The 24,526-nt window shown below is 35.4% G+C and overlaps 1 protein-coding gene across 1 annotated transcript in view; it reads left to right on the forward strand.

The window, feature by feature from the left end:
- THSD7A (thrombospondin type 1 domain containing 7A) overlaps window positions 1-14,504 on the forward strand; it is a 442,804-nt gene extending 428,300 nt beyond the window's left edge. The window contains exons 23-28 of the mRNA XM_060108907.1: window positions 2,101-2,274; window positions 6,368-6,463; window positions 9,313-9,395; window positions 9,743-9,953; window positions 12,421-12,508; window positions 13,200-14,504. Of these exons, the coding sequence (XP_059964890.1) occupies window positions 2,101-2,274; window positions 6,368-6,463; window positions 9,313-9,395; window positions 9,743-9,953; window positions 12,421-12,508; window positions 13,200-13,284 (737 nt within the window). The 3' untranslated portion in view covers window positions 13,285-14,504. The remainder of the gene's footprint in view (window positions 1-2,100; window positions 2,275-6,367; window positions 6,464-9,312; window positions 9,396-9,742; window positions 9,954-12,420; window positions 12,509-13,199) is intronic.
- The last annotated feature ends 10,022 nt before the right edge of the window (window positions 14,505-24,526 follow it).

The following is a 24,526-nucleotide window of genomic DNA, read 5'->3' on the forward strand; positions in this document are numbered from 1 at the left end:
CAAATCCAGGAGGAGGCTGGTCTTCTCTTGTAAATTACAATCTATTCATTTCCATTCCTCTCTTGCTAGTTTTCTCCAATGATGGCTTTTGAAAGCTAGCAGAATGTGAGCTAATAAGCTTTAAAGAGTAGAATACTGAAGTAGGAAATGCATTTCAGACACTTAATGTCTTTGGTAGGCAGAGTGTAGTTTTATTATTACAATGTTTTATATGGTCAAAATATAAAAATATATTTAGTACAAGTCAGTGCCTTGCTGTTATTAAATCTTTGAAGTTTGACATGGATTATTCTGGAGTGATAATTATATAATCCACAGACTACCATTAAAAGATTTATTGAGTTTTGTGTCAAAATACACTATGTCAAGTGATACAAGCACAGAGATAAAGCCTATTAGTAAAAAGGTATATTTTACTTCCATGTAGTTTGCAGTCACTGAGGTGAAGTTACACTACATTAATATTGACAGGAGTTTCTCTATCTTGTTTTTAATAGTTTCCCTTGCATAATTAAAAACTGAGTAAGCCAAAAGTAGCATTTCCTAGGGGATATAAATATTTATAAAACTTTCTTTGACTACTTAAAAAATCTTCTTAGTTTCTTTTTCCTTAGCACTTCCAAAATTTACTAGAATTTTCTTCACTTTAGGATAACATTAGACAGAGTAATAATGACACACTATAGTAAAGGTGTACAAAGATCACTCCACTTTAGTATTATACATGTATCTGTTAGTCAGTAATTCATGTCTTTCCAGGATTTCTTAATCCTGGCACAAGAAGTTTTTTCATTAATCAGATCTCTAGGTAGCTTTGTGCTAACATTAGATATCTTCAGTATAATATAAGGCAATATAAATTATTCATGTGATATGGCTGGAACAATTAAAGTGATAAGAATCCCTTATGGATTTGTGTTTAGCAAAATGTACTGCATCCTCTGAATAATATCACCAAGCAGTCAGTCCTGAAGAATGAATGAGTATATGAGAAAGGTGTATTTCATTAAATCTTCCCTGTTCTGAAAATGGTTGAAGATGAACACATGATATACTATGGCCCAACAATTCCTATATAACTGTAACTATTTTCTTGTTATATACCCAAAAGAAATGCATATATAAGTTCACCAAAAGACTCATACTAAAATGTTCACAGCAGCAGTATTCATAATAGGAAAAATTTACAACTCTCCACATGCCCATCGATAGTAGAATCGAAATGTAAATAGTGGTATATTATAAATAAAGCACAGCAGTAAAAATGACCAAGTTAGAGCAACATAAATATGTGATGGTTCTCAAAACATAAATCAGTGAAAGAAACCAGACGTTAAAAAAGTACATATGGTTCTATTCCATGTATAGCATGAGGAGGGTTTCTGAGATTCTGAGAATGCTCTGTTGCTTGATTTGGAGGTTGGTTACATGGGTATTTAATCAGACTGTGAAAATTCAGCTATCTGTGCATTTATGATGTGTCATCATTTTGCATGTATATTACTCTTCAATAAATAATTGAAAAAAAGGGAGGAAGTTGACTGAAGATGTAGATCAGAGGAAATTGTGCACATTATTGCCACTACTGCAGCTGCTTGGTTAGCTGTCTCACCTCCACAACTTTGGGAAGAAACAGAAACCAAGCAGCCTTGGACTTCAAGCTCTTTGAAATTTTGAACACCTAGAAGACAAGTCCTATGTATATTTTGATTTTTTTTTAATAGTACCAAGTGCTTAGTAAACCCTTTTATGATGATAATGACAAGAGTGATAGTAGCAGGTTTTAATCAAGTATTGTTGTCACTTAAGAGAAGGGAAATCATGATGGACAAGTTCCTTCAAACCATAGTTTACCTTTGATATCATTAAGCAACACATATGCTATATTCAGTACCATCCACTCAGAAAATAACACTATTAATACAAACTAATAAAACCACATACAAACTTGCAAATATTAAATACTTATACAAATCTTACAAATATCATGAATGACTGGCATACCTAAAAACATTGCTCAGTCGGGTTAAACATAAAATGATGATCTGGCTGGCTATTCTTTATGGGTATGGGTATAAACTACAAACCTGTGTTTTGCAGGTGACTGTTATTTGAAGGAGTGGTCTTCCTGGAGCCTGTGTCAGCTGACCTGTGTGAATGGTGAGGACCTAGGTTTTGGTGGAATACAGGTCCGTTCCAGAGCGGTGATTATACAAGAGCTAGAGAATCAACATCTGTGCCCAGAACAGATGTTAGAAACAAAATCATGTGATGGTGAGTGCTACCATTCATAAAATCTATTTATTTTAGTTTTGTGTTGATAAACAAAAGTATAAGATATAAAATTTTCTGTTGAATAAGCAAATATGCTAAGATATCCCTTAAAGTTGAGAATTAAGGGTATGATTCTGAATTCTAAATATTTAGAGAAAAAAAGTCTCATCACCCTTCATAAATGAAATATTGTAAAAATATTTCCAAGTTTTATGAGCTAAAGAAGGCTGAGATGATTAGGAGCAAGTTATTTGTACACCTGTAGCAACCCTGATGATGTGTGAATCTAAGAATATCCTTAATTTATTTAAATCAAAAGCGAGAAAGAAAAATTACAAAGCAACAGCAAAATGAGATATTTTACTATATTCTTGGAAATTGATAAATCTAAGTATTGGTAAGGATTAGTATGAATTTGACATACAGCATATATAAAAATACATCTTTATATGTCTGTGTGTATATGTGTACATACACATAGAGCCATGCACCCAATATAAGCAATAGATGACATTCACAAGAACCACAGAGCATTAAAATGTTCTAGTTTGGGAACACAAGAAACCTAAATGAAAAAAAAAGAATTGTTATCTAGTGGAGAATGTCTTGCTCAACAAACAACCCTCTCATTCCTGCTTGTGTTCTGAAGCAACTGAGTATGACATATATTAGCAAATAGGAGCCAAAACAACACCTATATTACTGAAAAGTTGAAGAAAGCTTAGAATGTTGGAGAACAATTCTTAGAATGAAAGCCAATTGAGCTAGATGCCTTAACCCAAGAATTATAGAATTATCCACCTTCTTAGTTAAGTCTTCCCAAATTTACCAACCAGATAAAACATTTCATATTCCTGGGTAGGTAAAGGAGAGAAAGGTCAGAGGTTACAATAAATTCCCAAGAAAAGAAAAAGAATCGTTTACGCTGAAATGACAATGAAGTAAAATTAGGAATCAGTAACAATTGCAAAGAAATTCTCCCCATGCCCACACAGAAGTGAAAACTGAAAGCTACATTTCTAGAGCATTATATATCAAATGTTACGCAAGATGCAGCACAGAAGTACTTAGAAGGTAATTTGAAGCTTTACATTCTTATATAGGAGGGAGAAAAGTTTAATAAGAGCTAGACTTTCAGGCTTCCCTGGTGGCGCAGTGGTTGAGAGTCCGCCTGCCGACGCAGGGGACATGGGTTTGTGCCCCGGTCCGGGAAGATCCCACATGCCGCGGAGCGGCTGGGCCCGTGAGCCATGGCTGCTGGGCCTGCGCGTCCAGAGCCTGTGCTCTGCAACAGGAGAGGCCACAACAGTGAGAGGCCCGCGTACCGCAAAAAATAAAAATAAATTTAAAAAAAATTTATAAAAAGAGCTAGACTTTCAACCCAATTTAAAAAAAAGGGAAATAGAGTGTGTACAGTACTGATAAATACAAATTCAATGAGATAGAAAACAAATAAACAAGATAATCAACAAAACCAATAGCTTGTTTTTTTGACCAAACTAACAAAATAGACCACCTCATGCAAAATCAATGAAGAAAAGGACAAAATTACTACTACTAATAAAATAGTGTTTAAAAATATAATTCTATGAAAAAAATTTGCTAATAAATGTAAAAACTTGACAACAATTTAGAATGTTATTTATCAAGAGTAATAGAGAAGCTAAACCATAAATTCTGCAACTATTAAAAACACAAGTCTATCAAATATTCTCACACATGCACACACACTAAAACCTAAATGGCTTTAATTATGAGTTTTACTAAAATTTAAAGAAACAGACAACTCCCATTTATTGTGAAATCTTAAGAAATAAAACAAAGTTGGGTAGAAAAAAAAGATGATGAAAATCTCCCCAATACAACACGAAAATCATAAACAAAAATGAAAAACAAAAATTCTTTTAAATCAAAATTTGAATCTTCTACACTGTAAAATAGATCATAAACAAAGTTACCGGACAAGCCACAGACTTAGAAAAGATATTTGTGAAGTCAATTTTAAGGAATTAGTGTCTAGAACAACTATCCTAAATCTTTTCAGCATTCCAAGACAATTTCATATTTGTAAAATTGCTGAGTACCCCAAACTGCCTTTCTCTGAGTTATATATATCAAAATTTTTCATATTAAAAAATGACAACTGATGTTTTAAAATATTTGATAATTTATTTAAAACAATCATAAATCAATTTGTTACCATAAATATTTCCTGAAAAATAACTATTTTCCAAAACAAAAAGAAAATAACTTTAATGACAGGCATGGTCTCGTTTTACACTTTTTCAAATCTCTGGCTTAACACCTGGCTTAACAGAAGACAGCTGGCTTCTCTTCTGTGCTTCTGCATTCAGTCTATTGCCATCTTAGTTTAGTTTATGCATATGAAGAAAATCCAGCCTTACTTACCCAGGTGTGTTGTTAAAGGGGAAAATCCTCACACACGTACTCTGAAAGAATGTCAAAGTCTTCCCTGGTCCCTGGACCATAATTTGAGAATTGTTATTCTAGAATAAAAAATTCCCACAACCCAATATGAAAAGGCATAGATTTCAGTAGGAAAAAAGGGGTGGGGGGAGCCAAAAGATATACATAAGCAATTCACAAGAGGAAACCTAAATGCCCCCAAACATTTTTCTCACTGTTTAATAGCTTTGGTAATCAACTACAAGTTAAAAATGACAAGATAGCTTTCCATACCCACAAGACTGACAAGAAATTTAAATCTGGAATTTATAAATGTTTGTGAGGGTTTAGAGTAATAGTAACTCTTATTCAGTACTGGTGGGTATATAAACTATCACCTTTTAAAGAAAAGAATGAGCTGTATTTAGTAAAGTTTCACCTATCCCTACAATGATACCCAGAAATTTCCCTTCTAAATATTTACCTTGAAGAAGCACCAGGAGGCTTGCACAAGACTGACCACTGAGGCACTGTTATAATAGCGTAAGTTGAAAACAACCTAAAAGTCCACCCATAGAGGAAATAGCTAAATAAATTGTAGTAGATAGTACCATGGAATTCTATGTAGCAGTTAAAATAAATTGACTATGTCTGCATTAAAAAAATCACATAGAAATATTTCATTTATAACATTTTATGTTACATATAACATTGACTATTAAGTTTCAAAAAGATGTATGTATCATATGTGTCAGTATGATACTTAAAAATTTTTAAGACTGCCTAAAGGACTTCCCTGGTGGCACGGTGGTTAAGAATCCGCCTGTCAATGCAGGGGATATGGGTTCGACCCCTGGGGTTTGGGAAGATCCCACATGCTACGGAGCAGCTAAGCCCATGTGCCACAACTACTGAGCCCACGCTCTGCAACTACTGAAGCCCACACGCCTAGAGCCTGTGCTCTGCAACAAGAGAAGCCCGTGCACTGCAACGAAGAGTAGCCCGTTTACCACAACTAGAGAAACCCCACGTGCAGCAACGAAGACCCAACACAGACCAAAAAAAAAAAAAAAAAACCCAAAAAAACCTAAAAATAATTCTATAAATCAGTTATAGGTTGTATATATTTATACTTACATTCTATTTATATTAAAAGAATAAAAAACGTGTCACAGAAATGCATGTATCTACTTCAGAAGACTGGGTATTCCTGGAGAAACAAGGAGGGAGATCAGATCAGGAAGCAATGTAATAGAACATCAAGTTTATTTGTTACTTTTTTTACTCATCAACAACCAAAAGAAACTAAAGCAAATATGACTAAATGGTAATATTAGTTAAAATTGAATGATGGGTAATTGAATATTTTTAAAATTATTCTCTGTCCTTGTCTGTATGTTGGATATTTTATAATACTTCAAATAAACATAAAATTAAATTGAAAATCCAGGTTCACATTAGATAGTATGAGAGCAGACACGGAAAATTAGTTGGAATTTAGGTATGTATCTGGAATTTTGTAACATTTGTATGGCAACTTCTGGATAATAACTTGACATTTGAATCATTCAGGATGGACTTCTCATCCCTTTCCAATTGTTTATAAATATTTTATTAATACCCTATCTCCATGATTGTTCCGCTGGCCTACAGAATGCCTCTGTTAATGTTTATTGTGTTCCTGCAGATGGACAGTGTTACGAGTATAAATGGATGGCTAGTGCTTGGAAGGGCTCTTCCCGAACAGTCTGGTGTCAAAGATCAGATGGTATAAATGTAACAGGTAAACCTCCCATTTCTTTGTTCTTTGAAAGTCTTCCTGTAACATGCATGTAATTGGTTAAAGAAAATAATTAAGAAAACAAAGATATTCTTTCAGTATTCCACACGTGGTTGGGTTCACGACACCTGAGCTGTGCACCTGATGACCAATGACAAATTATTTTACTGTTTAATGTTTCAATTAAATTCTCCCTCACCCAGCCATTTTAGACATTGCTGCTATAATTTAATTAAAATACTAATTCTAATAAATGATTATAAGTAAATAATTCTCAGATTGTTTCTCCTAGAAATCTTATATATTAATAACTTACTTCTTACATGTAAGAAAGTCAATATTCTATTGACTCTGTTTCTGTGCCTTAAAGGCAATATACATGCAGTCCAAAAATATTGCCACGAGAATATGATTACACAAATCCAAATATTTTGCTTAAATTCAGAAATCTATGATTTATAGTTTTTTATTAATTAATATAGAAGAGCTATTGGTAAAACTCAAGCCCAGAGCATATGAGTAGCCAATCTACCTACTGTGTCCCAAGTCAAAAATCATTGTACATTGAAAGAAGAAATCCAAATGAAAACTTTTTTTGAATTTGCTTTGACCCAAATATACCCGCAAGAACTACTCTAATCTACAGTTACTGAAGTTTCCTTATCTGAGTCCAGTAAATGCAAGGGATCCCAAAGACCCTTTGAAGAGGGAAGAAAATTGGCTCCAGAGATGGAGTGAACCACCCTGCAAATTTTCTACAAAGAAACCAGGGTCAGAACAGAACCTCAGCCTCAAGCCCATGGACCCAAAATCTAATGTCTCTTCTTAAACAATGTATTTGTAGAGATCTAATCTACAGGAATCTCCATAGCATAGCAGCAGCCTGAGTCTTGACAGTTAACTGTTCAGGGGGACCTGCTGACTTGCTGCCATTGCTTTGACCCTCTGGCAGGAAGAAAAAGTAATGTGCATTTTGTTGCCTCTGAGTAATGTCCATTTATAAATTTAACTGTAATATTTACAGTAAGATGATAGGAGCAGGGGGTCGATATGCTTTTTGGAAAGCATAAATTTTTATATTGAATTTTAAATTACCTGGATTTATTGAAACCTAATTACTCATTTCCTCCTATGAAAGCTAGAGCAGGATGTCAGATTGTATTCTTGTGAAGATAAGATTTTATACATGAGAAATCTGTGTTAAGAAACACTTGATAATAGCAACCCCCAGTGGATACATCTATAACAAAGAAAAGACACCTACCAAGAAACCCTTTGCTCTCTCACACTATTATTTTCTGGAAGAAAAATCTGTTCCAAGCACACCACTCTCAGAGGCAACAGGGGGAGACAGAGTTCTGGGAAGAGAAGCATAGGCTTTCTGAACCCAGAGGCATTATAGAGGTGGTCCACTCAACTCAGGTGTTGAAAATGAATGTCTACATTCTTCTTTAAACTATTCAGAGGGTATTTTACAGCTTCCCCAGAGGATCCTATTAGTTTTCAGTGTTTTTTTTTCCAAATATGGATGCAAATAATAGTTGTCTGCCTTTTCTTCTACGTGTTAAAAGCTCTTTTCACACTGAAATTGGGGCTATTCCCCAATGCAAAGGTAAGTCAAATTTTAAAAGACTTACTTACCTGTAGAAATCATATTTTCTATTTCTTTTCCATATAAGTAAAGTATCCCATGTATTTATTCCCTTCTAATGCTGTTTTATACCCCCCCAAAAAGGTGTAAATGATTGATTTGTAATAAACTCTGTATGCATTCTTCTTCCATCTTTTAGGAGAGATGAGATTCTTTATGAGAAATAGACAAGCATGTAAAGTATATTATCTGCCTTGATTGATTGCTTTAATTTTATGAATAGTTGTCCTTATAAGAAACTCAAGATGCTGTTTTACTTTGTCTTCATATGTTTAATGATGATAACTTCAATATGGCCATGTAACTGCAACTGCCTTGCAATGACTAACTGCTTTACCATAACAATTTTTCTGTGAATATTTTGTTTATAATATATAGAGAGAAGGCAAGGAATTAATAGGCACCTTTGATTAGATTCCACAGGATCATCAATTCCACAAATAAATAATAAGGAAAAATTAATAAATAAAGGAAAAATTTTGCTTTGCTAAATTCTAAGTTGAACAAGTACGGTTTGAAACGATCAGTTCTTTCCATGCCACCAATACTGTTTCTTTATGACATCTATTCTTGTCTTGAAACTTCATTATAACAGCTTCAGCACACCTGGTACTGTACTTGAAGGAAGAGAGAAGAGGACTAAACAGAGAGCTGCAATGTCAAGTTAAAACAGTAGTGCAGACATACACTTAGTAGCTGCCTTTCTTTTCTTATACCCCCAAAATATCCTGAATTAGTGATTTTCTCAAAAAGAAATATATATTATAAAAAATACATATACAAGATAGTCACATGAATTAAAGGGACATCTTAACATGAAAACTACTTATTTGAATAACCAAGAAAGAATTTTAAAAGAATATTAAATCTGCTTTTTAGTGCTGGACTTGGTCTCAGAAACTATGATAAATAGCTTGCAGGCAATTAGTGTTTTCAAAGCAGCAACTATAAAATCATCCATTCAACAAGTGCTTATTGAGCACCTGCTGAGTAGCAGGTACTATGCTATCTCCTCTGAATAAGAAGAGCCTCAAGATCTTAAAGTGGTCAAGGTCAACCAAATATTTCAGTCAGCTGCCCTCAGAAAAGTCTGTGGGATTCCCAAGGTGGTTCAGGATTCAAAGACAAGTCTACAACAATGATGTATTTTTAATCATTGCAAGAGATGCTACTTGTCAAAATATGATTTTCTGTTCTGCAGGGGGCTGCTTGGTGGTGCGCCAGCCTGATGCTGACAGGTCTTGTAATCCACCGTGTAGTCAACCCCACTCGTACTGTAGCGAGGTATGTGTGAATTCATTAGAGTAGGCAAGCCAGCTTCATCATTTGTCACCCCACTGCCTCTGGTACAATCCATTCCCCAACCCCCAAAAAGCATGTCTTGAGGCATAAAAATTCTATTTTGGGACCTCTCCTTTATCACTATAAACAATTCTGAATGCACTTGCTTCTACTGTTAGAATAAGTTTGTAAAGGGACAAAAAGTGTGTTCTTTTTTACATAGTTATGACAGAAATTACATGAAGTAAATTCCCAGAACAATATTTCTTTAAAGCCTGCTCTTCAAGTCAGGTCTGTTATGCTTACAAAGATTACCTTGCATGTACAGTGTAAGTCTTGTTCTCCTGCAGACAAGGATATGCAGTTGTGAAGAAGGGTACACTGAAGTCATGTCTTCCAATGGTACACTTGAGCAATGCACACTTATCCCCGTGGTGGTGATACCCACTGTGGAGGACAAAAGAGGAGATGTGAAAACCAGTCGGGCAGTACATCCAACCCAACCCTCCAGTAACCCAGCAGGACGGGGAAGGACCTGGTTTCTACAGCCATTTGGGCCAGGTGAAGTGACGAGACAGTGTTGATGTAGAATTCTTTAGCTATATATTTAACCAATGCCAAAGGATTAAAAAAATGAGCAAGCATTTTCATATGAGTTAATTATTTTATGTATAGTCATTTACGTTGATACTGCCATATATTATTATAATTTTCTACTGTTATGAAAACACTCATGCTGAAATTTCAGAAAAATGAGTACTTCTGAGAAAAATTTTAGGATTGATATTATTTATTTTAATTTCAGTCCTAAATTTAGAAGTATGATTATTTTCACATTGAACAAAGAAATCTAACAATGAAAATATTAGGAAAAAAGTGTTGTCATTCAGAACTCAAACAAATAAAACTATAAAGACATTAAAGAATTTTCCATTTCACCACAGAGTGTTAAATATTTGAACCTTAAATAGGAAGATCAGCAATGCAGGAGACACTTGGCAGCCAGACCGATTTCTACCAGCCCTTAGAGTTGGCACACTCAAATACTCAGAATCTATACTAGCACCAGATAAATGGGGGCAGGGATGGAGCCTTCCTGTCTAGATGGGACAATCTAAACTTGGAGACTGACCAGACACCTGTCATATTCAAGAGACAGCTCATAATGTATCTAGTAATGGACTTGAAGCCCATACAGACAAAAGCTTGAAGCCTCATCAGATGCTATCCTTACTCTGTACATTTTCTCTCTTCAGTTGATTCAACCATATGCTTAGCCCTAGAACTAAGCTGGTGCTTAAAAATGTGCTGCAAGAGCTATATGGTAACTAAGATCATGACACTTTTTCTCACACCCTAGAGGGATGACTAGTTCATGACCGAAGGAAATCTCCAGGCAAAGCCAGGCATAAACTACTTCCTGACTCCGTTAGAAACATGAGAAAGGAAGGAAGTGATTTGCATAGCCAGCACATCTCTATTTTTAATGCATTTAGTCAACACTTTCCCTTACTGGTGAATCACTATTGGGATTTTTTTTTAAAGTATGTTCAATATTTGGGTGATTCATATTTAACCACATCATCCCTGCCTTGATTAGGTTTCGAGCTGAAAATAAAATTTATTTTGTAAAGCTGACCTGTTTCTGTAAGCATGGGAAACTCTTCCTCTCAGTGTCCAGGACAGCAGACCAGCAAATGGCCATTTGCAGTCTTGACCCTGACCAAAAATCCAAGCAGATCTCCGCACATCAAAACTGATTTTTAAAGAGAGAATATTATTATTGTCATTTTTCATTTAATATATAGTTTTCCTAAAGTGAACATTTTAATATATTAAAAAGGTACATGTTTAAGAACATACAATTAAACCTTGCTCTTGGTTTATGAAAAACCCAAAAATATTTGTTGAATTTCTCTCAGGGCAAATAAACCCAATAGAGCTCTTTTGATTTTGAACCCAGACTCAAATTTTTTAAATCTTTAGAACTGAGGGGAAAAAAAAGGGTATTTAGAATATTAACTTAGTTTATTTCCAGCAAGTGAACCCCTAATTGATCCAGCTCTAGGCAAAAAAAAAAAAATTCATAGTACTAATTTGCTTTTGATGCCTTCCAAATATTGGATAAACCAGAGTCTCTGTGGGGTCAGTTTGCCCAATCTATAATTTTAATTCTAAAATCATATGTTTAGCTGTATGTGTGCAACAGAAAATATATGTTGGTGTGAGGATCAAGTTAAGTTAGGCAAAGTCATTAATAGTATCACTCGTTTGAAGTTTATTCAGAATATAAAACTGAGAAGTTCAAAGAGAATGAGACCAGAAAACCAAATTTTAAAAGTTCCTGTCATAAAACTGGAAAAAAAGAAAAATTCCTGTCCTGATTCCATACAATAGAAAAGGTAGAAAAAAGTTAGAGATCCATGTATATGTTAATCAGACTTGGCTGTTTTTACAAATGATATTGTCAAATCAGTTTTAAAGCATGCTCTAAGTATAAACTAGATAAAGGATTATTAATTCCAAAAATGTTAAATATATTTACTATCAATTCATCTGGAAAAAATATTTAAATGACAAAGTTTACATTGAGATACCTGTCAGCATTAACTCAAAGTTGTAGGACTTTCTTGAAATTGCATTATTTTTTTCTTCTCGTCTCACAATTGCCATTCTAAAGATAGAATAAAAATCAGAAGAAAGTATTTATATTAGCATTACACATATATTGGGTTTAAAAGAAAATTCAGATAAGCAGCAGAAATGTAGACCTGTTAACTTGAAATCTGAACTTGAATTCAAACTTCATTGCTTTTCAATTCAATTTTCATTGATAATTTATCTTTAATGAAGGACCATCTAACTCACTATAGCAGCTTTGCATTAATCATTAATTATGCCTAAGCAATAATTCATTTTGAGTTTTGAAAGGACTTGGTCATATGTGACTGGTCATTGGTTGTAGTTAAAGACTGTCATATATATACCAGACTAATGTAAATTAATGACTAATATCCATTCTTCTTAGATGGGAGACTAAAGACCTGGGTTTATGGTGTAGCAGCTGGGGCATTTGTGTTACTCATCTTCATTGTCTCCATGATCTATCTAGCTTGGTGAGTGTTTAAATATTTCAAAATCTAAGGGGATCTCTATTTCAGAGGAAACACTTTCAACTGGCCATAACCAAGAACAGCAATCTAATGTCTCAAATAAATATTCCACATTAGTGTTCATCTGAATTTCTGAATAAGCATGGCTTTAGTCTTAGATAGTCTAAAAACTACCAAATCTGAGCCATTTAATTTCTGAAGATGAGCCAGAGCTGCCCGAGGTCATCTTCTCAAGTATGTTCTCCTTGGTTCTATAAGCAAACATTACTTTGTATACTTATGAACTGTAGATTTTTATATTGAATTACTACTGAGGAAGATATTATGGTAATACCCAATTCAGCTATCTCTTAAAACATGTATTAATTATAAATTGTGTTACTTATAAAAGCTTATGGACAAATATAAATGATTATACTATAACATTATTTCCATTGTTAGTACTAGAGGAATTCCATTTAAACAATTCATCTTTTATAGGATAATAAAATATTTGAAGTCAAATTTATTCAGAGCACAAAATAGAGAAATTAAAAAACCAGAAAATCAAATTTTAAGGTTGAGTTTAGGCAGTGTAGGCAATTAAGCAATTTAGGTTTATCAATGTTTCCAGTTTTTTCATTTAGAACAATAAAAATTGCAATTGAATATTGATTTTCTTTCTCCCAATTTTAATGATTTTTTTTCTTTACAGCAAAAAGCCAAAGAAACCCCAAAGAAGGCAAAACAACCGACTGAAACCTTTAACCTTAGCCTATGATGGAGATGCAGACATGTAAACCATAACTTATCCTGCAACAACCAGTCTCAGCTTTCTACCTTTGCTGTAGATATCCAGAGGCCACAAAGCTATTCAAACTGTATGGATTAAAATACATTGTAACTTCTTAAAAGATCATCATTAAGAGTGAGAATCACAGTGCCACTGGAGATATCAAGATGGTACCACTTACATAGAAACCATCAGCCTTGAGAATTCTAGGAGATTTAGTTGAATACATGCTGCATTCTGAGAAGTTTTATGTGATCTTTCTGAAATCTACCAACTGATAATTCACTTTCATCTCTAAAATATGGTGGTGGGATTGGCCAGTTAGGATGCCTGATGCAAGCCTCTGTCTGCAGTTAACCATAGTAACATTTTCGCATGAAGAGTTTATACCAAGATCTCTACACTACTATAGTCAAACATAACAACATGTATACTCAATTGATGATACACATTATGTCAGATTCTGTACTTGTTAATAAGCAATTTTAATGGTGAATAAAGATAAACTCTAAACTGAGCAGAAAACCCACTGAATAAAGTCAGCATCCTGTTGATTGATGCTAGTTTCATTGACCTGCATTTCAGAGGCAAAGACCCTTTTATAAGACTTAATTCTTGTCTCTCTCCAAACTACAAATGCTGGACAGGTACTAGTACCTTAGAAGAGTCCTCAAGTTCAGTACTTTATAGTGGTTATTGTCTGGAAAACTAATTTGCTTGTATTAATACAGTATGTTTCTACTTTCTCTAATTTTCAAACTGGTTGCCTGCATCTTTTTTGCTATATGGAAGGCACATTTTTGCACTATATTAGTGCAGCATGATAGGCACTTAACCAGTATTGCCATAGAAACTGCCTCTTTTCATATGGGATGAAGACATCTGTGCTCAGAGTGTCATGGAGACATTTACAAGTTCTTGTGTCCTAAAGAGAGTAAAGTTCAGTTGGGATGGCGACAGGATGGAATTAGCTATTACATCTGCTACACACACTCTTCCTCATCACTGCAGCCATTGTGAAATCAACAACATGGCGGTAATTTAAGTGTTTAAATCCCGAACTCACTAACCCTCCAAAAGATGGATCCCTCTAGTTGGTTTTTAATTGTACTTTGAAGGCTGTTTATGACTAGATTTTTATACTTGTTATCTTTGTTAAAAAAAAGAAAAGAAAAGAAAAAAAGGAGCTGGTTGTCTTTTTAATTTTGAGCAGATGGAAAAAATGTGTTTGTGGTTTTTGTAACTAAAAGAAATCAAAATTGTGTGTTGATTTTTTTCTTTCTCCCTGATTTGTTTTCCTAGTTTCAGATGGAATGTATTTCAAAATCCATTGTTTTGTCTTTCTCACCAGTAAAATTTGAAGTGAGTCTTTTTAATGTATGATATCAAAAACTAGAATTTTTAAAAGAGAAGAATACATATTTTGTCCAGGGCTTCATTAAATATCTAGACCAAGGGTGGCACACTTTTTCTGTAAAAGGTCAGATGGTAAAGATTTTCAGCCAGGTCTATGTTGCAACTTCTCCATTCTGCCGTTGTGAGAACACAGCCATAGACAATATACACAGTACAGTACATAAAAGAATGAGCATGGATGTTTTCCAAAAAAACTTCCTTTAAAAGAAGTCAGCAGGCCACATTTGTTGTGGTTTGCTGGTCCCTGGTCTAGAAGCTTTTTCAGTGCTAACTCACTCTCCATTGTGTCATCTTGAGCTTTCATTCATTTACCCTCAGACTGCGATCAGTGTTTAATTTCAGAAATGAAAAACAGTCATTCAACTTATCACTGTATTGGAAGTAGCTATATTTTTCACAGATGTAGCCCAGGGAATGGCACAGTAAAATGATATCTAACTCGGCTGGTTTCTTTTGTATGAAAGGAAAATTCAAAAGGTGCCATTAAAAAGCGATACCATTTTCCAGGTAACATTTATTGCGACAACCTTTGGGAGACGGAAGGACGTTAGGTTTTCAGGTCTTTAAAAAATAGCATCACAAGCTATTCTATCTTAAACATAGCTGTGTTGCTATACAAATGGTTTGGACTAGAAGGTATCTTACCTTCATACTAGAGTTTGAACTCCCCCTACTGTTTGCTAGTGTATTTGCAAAGATTACAAAAGATAGATTGGAATGTCGTTGTCCCTCAAATAAACAGATTTCTACATATTTCGATAAGCATTAAATGTGGTAAGCACTAATTCCTTATTCAACATTCACTGTATTAAGCAACATGTAAATCATTTCTAAGCAAACAGGATGTCAGGAAAATGAGAATTTTACCTTAAACCAAGGATTTAAACAAGGAAAAGCATAAAAACAAATTCCATTTCATCTGTCTTATTAAAGAGGAAGACAAAAATAATATTGTCACCCTAAAACTGTGATTGTCAATATATGTACTCCGAGGTCTTCCAGATATCCTCAAGTTGATCTCTTTGAATAAAATGAACTCCATTTGTCCAAAATGGTTGAGAAATAGTCCGTTGCAGTTACTTGAAGAGTTTCACTGACAGTCTTATGAAATGCGTGCCATACCCAATACCCTTGAAATTGTTGACTAGAATAAAATATTGTTGCTACTAATGCTATACTTACGATCATTTAAAAGTCATTAATTCAGAAAGCAGATCAGTATCATCCTACCTATATTGTTAAAATTAAATAAGTAGATCAACATTATAAAATGTCATGAAAATACAAGATGATTTTATTCATAAATTGATTACCTTTTACAGATATGAAGGAAACTAGGTTCAATGTGATCTAACACTAGGGAGCATACTGGAAGTTCATCATTAGGATAAGTAAATACTGGATGGCCTCTTGTCAGAAAGGTACAAAGAGGAGAATGTAGCTAGCTGACTATTTTGGACAAATGAAGGTTACTATATTCATGTTTATAACATGAAAATGGCCTTATTTTTGTTCCTGGCATGAGTCAATAATGAGTTAAGTACTTTACTGGAATTTCATCAAAACCTTATTCCTCCTGTTCATTCTAAGAATTCAGGAGGGCAATATAGTAGTAACTTGTCTATTGACACTTTTGCCTTACCAAAATGGTCTGTGAGCCCACAAAGGTTAACAATTACTGTTCTGTAAGTATGAAGGTTTGCTTGGTTTTAAAAAAAGAAATGAAAAATATTGACACAGTATTATGCTATTTTGTTGGACTGTTTCCATTTAAATGACATGGAAGTGGCTTAACTGATCTCTCTTGAAAGAGGGTGGTTTGCTCATTCATCAATATCTAATCTAGGAAATTGACCACAATCCTTATTTCAAAGCCTTTTTGAGGACTCTGGTGTTGCTTAAAGCTAATTTAAAAAGGAGTGCATAAAAGCATGTTTTTAGTTATAACAAAGCACAAGTACCTATAACAAGACAAATGTTTATTGAATTATCACGTGTCAGACACTCTGCTAGGCACTGTAAAATATTAGTAATGGCTTTTGTTTACATATATATCTAAGACATTCAAACAAGGAAAAATGCTTAATGAGTGAAAATGACACACACATCACCCTTCACTCCAGATTTAGTGATCAACATGGTTAGTATTTTTCCTTATGTAATGTCCATGTCTCGGGCCATGCTGGCAGGCTTTGGCTATATGGCTCCTCTACTCTCAGGCAGGTGGCAGTGGTCATAGTGGCAAGTAACACCTCTCAATTTTTTTTTTAACCTCCTCTAATTCCCTGTGTATCCTTCTCCTTTATGATGATGTTCAGTGCCTGGTCTCTGTCTACTCTGCTCTCTTATCAACAACTAATCTTGTCTGCTTCCCTGAGAACCACCTTCTGCTAAACATGCCTACATTTTTAATAAGAAAAAAAAGCAGTGAATACTTATATGTCTTTCCTATTGGAGTCAAAGTGTCATTTAGAGTGTGAACAGGTTGATTTAAACAGAATGTACTGGTCAAAGACATGAGTAAAAAAGAAAGAAAAGCTGTAGAGGACATGCCAAAAAAAAATAGACGTTTCCTGTAAAAATGTCAATGCCTACCTTAGATTTAGTCCTACCCAGGACTATCCCCCTCCACCAATCTTCCCCTCGTGCCTTTGTCCACGTGCTAGTGTACAAGACAGCGAGGGAGGCCTGCACCTTTCAAAACTTACAGAAAGAAGAAGAGCCTATTCTTAGGCTGAATCAAGGTTTGAACAGATTTGCAAAAATCAGGCTTCCCAAATGATCCAGGGTCTCACTATTTGTAAAAATATTACCAAATTCAAATATGTTTCTTGTTCTATTTCCACTCTAAGCTTGAGGGTATTGAAAGGAGAGCAGTCCATGAACTGATCTGTGAGGAATCACGTCAGACAGTGATCTTTCCTGGGTCTAATTAAGATGTGAGAACTGAAACGTCTGCCTGTCCCTTCTGGTCCTGCCCTCAGGTGGCTGGGAGTGCAGAGCAGGATTTCAGGTGTCTGAAACTGGAGTGTGGGCCCAGCAGATATGACTCTTTATAAAAAGGATGTTTTCCAGTGTGATATAATTCTGTATTTAGCAGGGAAACTGAGAAATGGTTATGTCTACATTATGAAATGAGTAAAACAAATGCTAAATGGATAGAGTTAATTTTGTAGTTTTATGTTTTCGTGCTTCTACCAAGGCAAATCTTAAAATGGCAGTTATATGAAGACATTTAGCTTGTGAGAGTCATGTTCCAGTGATCAAAAACCTCTAGTCTATTTAAACTATCACTGGGTGTCAGTCTTGTGTTTTGTAGATTTTTTTTTTTAAACAGTAGTTTCTAGATTACCTACTTTGAACCCTCAGCGAGCTTTTCCCAACTATTTTTCAGGACTCTGTTTATGTTTATTTTTTCAAAGGAAACATTAAGATTTCCTTCCTGATACTTTTTCCTGCCTATTTCTAGTACAAAGATTTGAAGCGATCTGTATGTCTTTGTAAAATATAACTTTATTAAATTTGCAATGTCTTTCTATAAATTATAATCCCCTAAATATGTTTTCTGGTTAATTTAATTACCTGAGTATTTATTAATATTTTGTTTAAGGAGGCAGCTGTCTAAGAAGTTTTTGTTAATATTACTTTGTAAATTGTGTAATGTAATTTATTTTAAATTATGTACATTTCTTTTTTAACGCACAAAATGTCTATGTACAATTAACTACAGATTTGCAAATAATGTCACTAAGCTTTATTCAGTTAATACAGATGGCATGTGAAGATGTAATATGCTTTTTTACATTTTCATATGGGTTATTTGTAAATAACTATGTTGGTGATAAACATAAACACGGAAATCATTTTCATTCTACTCGTGTACCTGTGTTTTAATTTGCACCATTTGCTGCTCAAATGTGTGGTAAATTTTTTTTCAGTGGAAAACCAAATCTTTTTACTACTGTACTGCGCTTTCCTGGGTCTTTTTTTTTTTTTTTTTTAACAATTCCAATTTAGAAAGTTTGAGAGATGCAAACCTTTACTTTAAAAGTCTGCAGAGGCCACAGATTAATCATCCTGGACAAAGGAACTCTTGGTTTCCAGTAAATTAAAAAAGACTAAATAGCAGAGGATCATAAGATAACTCTAGAACACGGTGCAGCTGTTCTTTCCCCCTCAGTCAGAAGGCGAGCCTCTCCCTGTCCATTTTCCCTATGTCTACCAGTAAAAGACCAATCCTAAAAAACAAGGCAGAAGCTCACACATTAACAAATTATGATCTCCTTCATTCCCAAAATTAAGATTCACACATTAACAAATTCAGGAAGAGATGCACAAAATAGATAAATTACTGCTAGGGTAGCTTGCAACTAAAACATTTTCTGAAATCGCTGTTTGCTAAAATATAACTAATGAGCAAGGAAACTGTTAAACACAGTATATGAACTGCTCAAAATATACAGCTAGTCTCAAACGCTTGTTGAAAAACCTGTGATCTGCAGTCTCCTTATTTTCTGTATTATTCATTACAGCTCAATCTAGATGAAAAATTTTTAAATAACCCACATATTTCTTTATATGTATCTGGACATTCATAGTCAATTACTAACTTCATTTTTTATTTTGCATCTCTGATTTATGTTCTGCAAACACAAATATGAACACAACTGGTCTACATTTTGCTGGTCTGAGTCCCTAGTGATTCCCTTCATTAAACTCTGAACATACTCCAAAGCAAAGCCAACACACACTACAATTTACAGGTCTTGTCGGTGTCAATTACTCTGAAAACAGTATGTACATACAAAAATGCTTACATGCAGTCAGACTTTCTGATGTTGCAGTCTTTTTTTCTTTTTATTCTTCAGATCACTCCCCCTCCCCCTTTCCACATTCCTCCATAGCATCTCCCTGCCAAGGTAACTCAAGTCAACAACCTGATATGTATCCGGCCATATTTTTCTCCTTGATCATATAATCTGAATACGATGGGGACAGGGGTAGAAAAGGAAAACAGAGAGAGAGAAACGGGCTAAATTTAGTAGATACAATTAGAAAACAGCTTCATTTCTTTTCCTATTACTGTTTCAAACACACTAAAATGTCCTTTGTCCTCCCCTTGGCAACCCTAATGCAAATCCCATAGCTCTTTGGTCACAATTTGAGTTATGAAAAACACTCAGTCCAGGCTAAAACAAAACATCAGTCCCTCTCATTGTTTTCATTTCCTTGCTGACTAGCAAATTTGAGTAACTTTTATCTTTTCCTGTATGTGTTGCCTATTTGGAATTGGTCCTCTATTACATATCTTTTTTTTTTTTTTTTTTGCAGTACGCAGGCCTCTCACTGTTGTGGCCTGTCCCGTTGCGGAGCACAGGCTCCGGATGTGCAGGCTCAGCGGCCATGGCTCACAGGCCCAGCCGCTCTGCGGCATGTGGGATCTTCCCGGACTGGGGCACGAACCCGTGTCTCCTGCATCGGCAGGCGGACTTTCAACCACTGCGCCACCAGGGAAGTCCTCTATTACATATCATTTTTATTTTTGTTTGTTTGTTTGTTTGTTTTGTGATATGCAGGCCTCTCACTGTTGTGGCCTCTCCCGTTGTGGAGCACAGGCTCCGGATGCGCAGGCTCAGCGGCCATGGCTCACGGGCCCAGCCGCTCTGTGGCATGTGGGATCTTCCCGGACCGGGGCACGAACCCGTGTCCCCTGCATCGGCAGGCGGACTCTCAACCACTGCGCCACAAGGGAAGCCCTACATATCATTTTTAAATGGCAATTTTGGTGATACCAAAGTGGTTGTTAATTTTAGGCCATCAATTAAATTTAAATTTTTTGGTAAAGAAAAATTTCTGAATTTTATTTATCCACAATCTAGTTTTCTATCCCAGGCAGAGATGCTCTTACAAGGGCCCCTGCCACTTCACTGCTCCCAGCTCTCTGCTATTGCTGAGCATGTTCACCTCCCCTCTCATGCTAACCCTTGAGGCCAATGTCACATGGAGGTGATGAAGTTGGAACCCAATCTTCTATTAAAACCACACACTTTCCTTAGAGCACTGCCCTTACTGTTATCTCTACCTGGAACACTCTTCCCGTTGATATAGGCCTGGCAGCTCCCTTACTTCATGCAGGTCTCTGCTCAGATGCCACCTCATTTGAGAAGCCTTCATTGACTCCCTCTGTCACTTTTCTATCCTCCTGCTCTTCTTTAGTTTTCTTTATGGCACCTTATATTATGTATCTTTTTGGATGGTGGTTGTGTTTTTACTGTCTCTCACACACACGAGAGGCCAGATCTTTATCTGTTTTGTTCCTTGCCTGGAATTAAGCCCAACACATAGTAAGAACAATAACTTCTTGTTGGATGAATACATGAACAAAAGAATTAGTGAACTGTGAGGTTTATGGACAAAGAGTAGTTAAGGTTAATTAGGAGATCAATTATAAAGAGACCACTAGGGTTAAGTGACCAACTAATTCATCCAAAGCTTAAAGTTGTCAGTACTCCATCATGAATCATTTTATATTCATTTCACTTGTCACAAGTATGTTCACCTAAATTCCTCAGAAAGCACAATGTTGTGACATGGGAAGAATAGTAACAGAGCACTCAAAGAAAATCAGTAATGACAGAGCCTGGCCTCATGGAAGAATGACAGCTGAGGACATGCCAGGAAGACGTGGGCCATGGGATTTGAAAAACTGTCTTGAGAATGGAGTCTATAAAAGAGAATTCTGTCATAGCTTTCTCTTAATTTTAACTTCATTGCATGGGAAATTCCAGTGGGAGACATGAGGGAGCAGGGAATACCCGGAAATAAAGGAGGGAGGCTGATTAAGAAAAAGGTATTGCAACAAAAAGAATAAAATATCGAGGAATAAACCTACCTAAGGAGACAAAAGACCTGTATGCAGAAAATTATAAGACACTGATGAAAGAAATTAAAGATGATACAAACAGATGGAGATATATACCATGTTCTTGGATTGGAAGAATCAACATTGTGAAAATGACTCTACTACCCAAAGCAATCTACAGATTCAATGCAATCCCTATCAAACTACCACGGGCATTTTTCACAGAACTAGAACAAAAAGTTTCACAATTTGTATGGAAACACAAAAGACCCCGAATAGCCAAAGCAATCTTGAGAAAGAAAAATGGAGCTGGAGGAATCAGGCTCCCTGACTTCAGACTATACTACATAGCTACAGTAATCAAGACAGTATGGTATTGGCACAAAAACAGAAATATAGATCAATGGAACAGGATAGATAGCCCAGAGATAAACCCATGCACACATGGTCACCTTATCTTTGATAAAGGAGGCAAGAATATACAGTGGAGAAAAGACAGCATCTTCAATAAGTGGTGCTGGGAAAACTGGACAGCTACATGTAAAAGAATGAAATTAGAACACTCCCTAACACCATACACAAAAATAAACTCAAAACGGATTAAAGACCTAAATGTAAGGCCAGACACTATCAAACTCTTAGAGGAAAACATAGGCAGAACACTCTATGACATAAATCACAGCAAGATCCTTTTTGACCCACCTCCTAGAGAAATGGAAATAAAAACAAAAATAAACAAATGGGACCTAAGGAAACTTAAAAGCTTTTGCACAGCAAAGGAAACCATTAACAAGACGAAAAGACAACCCTTGGAATAGGAGAAAATATTTGCAAATGAAGCAACTGTCAAAGGATTAATTTCCAAAATTTACAAGCAGCTTGTGCAGCTCAATATCAAAAAAACAACCCAATCCAAAAATGGGCAGAAGACCTAAATAGACATTTCTCCAAAGAAGATATGCAGATTGCCAACAAACACATGAAAGAATGCTCATCATTATCATTAGAGAAATGCAAATCAAAACTACAATGAGATATCATCTCACACCGGTCAGAATGGCCATCATCAAAAAAATCTACAAACAATAAATGCTGGAGAGGGTGTAGAGAAAAGGAAATCCTCTTGCACTCTTGGTGGAAATGTAAATTGATACAGCCACTATGGAGAACAGGATGGAGGTTCCTTAAAAAACTAAAAATAGAACTACCATACAACCCAGCAATCTCACTACTGGGCATATACCCTGAGAAAACCATAATTCAAAAAGAGTCATGTACCACAATGTTCATTGCAGTTCTATTTACAATAGCCAGGACATGGAAGCAACCTAAGTGTCGATCGACTGATGAATGGATAAAGAAGATGTGGCACATATATACAATGGAATATTACTCAGCCACAAAAAGAAACGAAATTGAGTTATTTGTAGTGAGGTGGATGGACCTAGATTCTGTCATACAGAGTGAAGTAAGTCAGAAAGAGAAAAACAAATACCGTATGCTAACACATATATATGGAATCTAAAAAAAAAAAAATGGTCATGAAGAACCTAGGGGCAAGACGGAAATAAAGATGCAGACCTACTAGAGAATGGACTTGAGGATATGGGGAGGGGGAAGGGTAAGCAGGGACAAAGTGAGAGAATGGCATGGACATATATACACTACCAAACGTAATATAGATAGCTAGTGGGAAGCAGCCGCATAGCACAGGGAGATCAGCTTGGTGCTTTGTGACCACCTAGAGGGGTGGGATAGGGAGGGTGGGAGGGAGGAGATGCAAAAGGGAGGAGATATGGGAACATATGTATATGTATAACTGATTCACTTTGTTATAAAGCAGAAACTAACACACCATTGTAAAGCAATTATACTCCAATAAAGATGTTAAAAAAAAAGAAAAGAAAAAGGCAATTGCAAATTTCTTAAAAAAAAACACTTGTTCCAGGATATAAAAGCAGCCTGACTATCCTATTAAGTCTCAGACTATATTAATTTACTTTATGGTATCAATAATAGTCAAGTGCTATAATATTTGCTTGCTTTAAAGCAAAAATAAAACAGAAAGCACAGAATAAAATTACAATTCAAAGTGTTTCCCAAGTCCCCATTATTCATTTTGGAACAATAGAGGGGAACATTCAGCAATCATGTTAAATACATTAATGGACCATTTAAAATCCATTCCTTCTAGAATACAATGTCTTGATTTCCTGGAAGAGTGAAAAGAATTTCAAAATCAGAGTCAGTCGGTGAGTCTAGAAAGTAGTATGGAGGAGAGAGTGAACATCTTAAGGGGAGTCAGAGGCCTGTGTCCTCGTCTTTCATAGTGATGAAAACCCTGTCAAACCACATCCCCAGTGACCCTCCAGCTGCTAGTCTGACAGCTGATGTATTACTGTACACTCTCACAATTTATCTTTATAAAAGTTACCCTCATTTATAGTATTCATCTGGGGTTTGTGTATGTGTGTGTTTATCACTTTTTACTATCTTTTCCCAAGGGCTACAAGTCTTCTGATGATACTACCTTGCTATCTATGGGAAAAATAATTTATAAAAATAAATCAAGAAGCAAGTATCCTAACTGTATAAGGAATCATAATGGACAGGATCTTGATCTGATATTTGTTTAAAAGATCTTTAAAAATTACAAGAAAATTAATTTTTGTATGCTCATGCTCATTCCAATATCTATAAGTAAGAATCCACAGCTAAATCAAATTAAAATGTCTCCAATAATTAAGTAGAAAATGATGGACTGAAGCCATGTCTAGTAGTAATCATGGTATAATGCATGTTGCAAGAAGATTATGGCAACATTTGTTCGGCGATAAAAACTAAAGATGGGACTTCCCTGGTGGCGCAGTGGTTAGGAATCTGCCTGCCAATGCAGGGGACATGCATTTGAGCCCTGGTCTGGGAAGATCCCACGTGCCGCGGAGCAACTGAGACCCTGTGCCACAACTAC

Source organism: Mesoplodon densirostris, chromosome 9 (assembly GCF_025265405.1).
Source record: "Mesoplodon densirostris isolate mMesDen1 chromosome 9, mMesDen1 primary haplotype, whole genome shotgun sequence".
In the NCBI taxonomy this organism is placed as follows: Eukaryota; Metazoa; Chordata; class Mammalia; order Artiodactyla; family Ziphiidae; genus Mesoplodon; species Mesoplodon densirostris.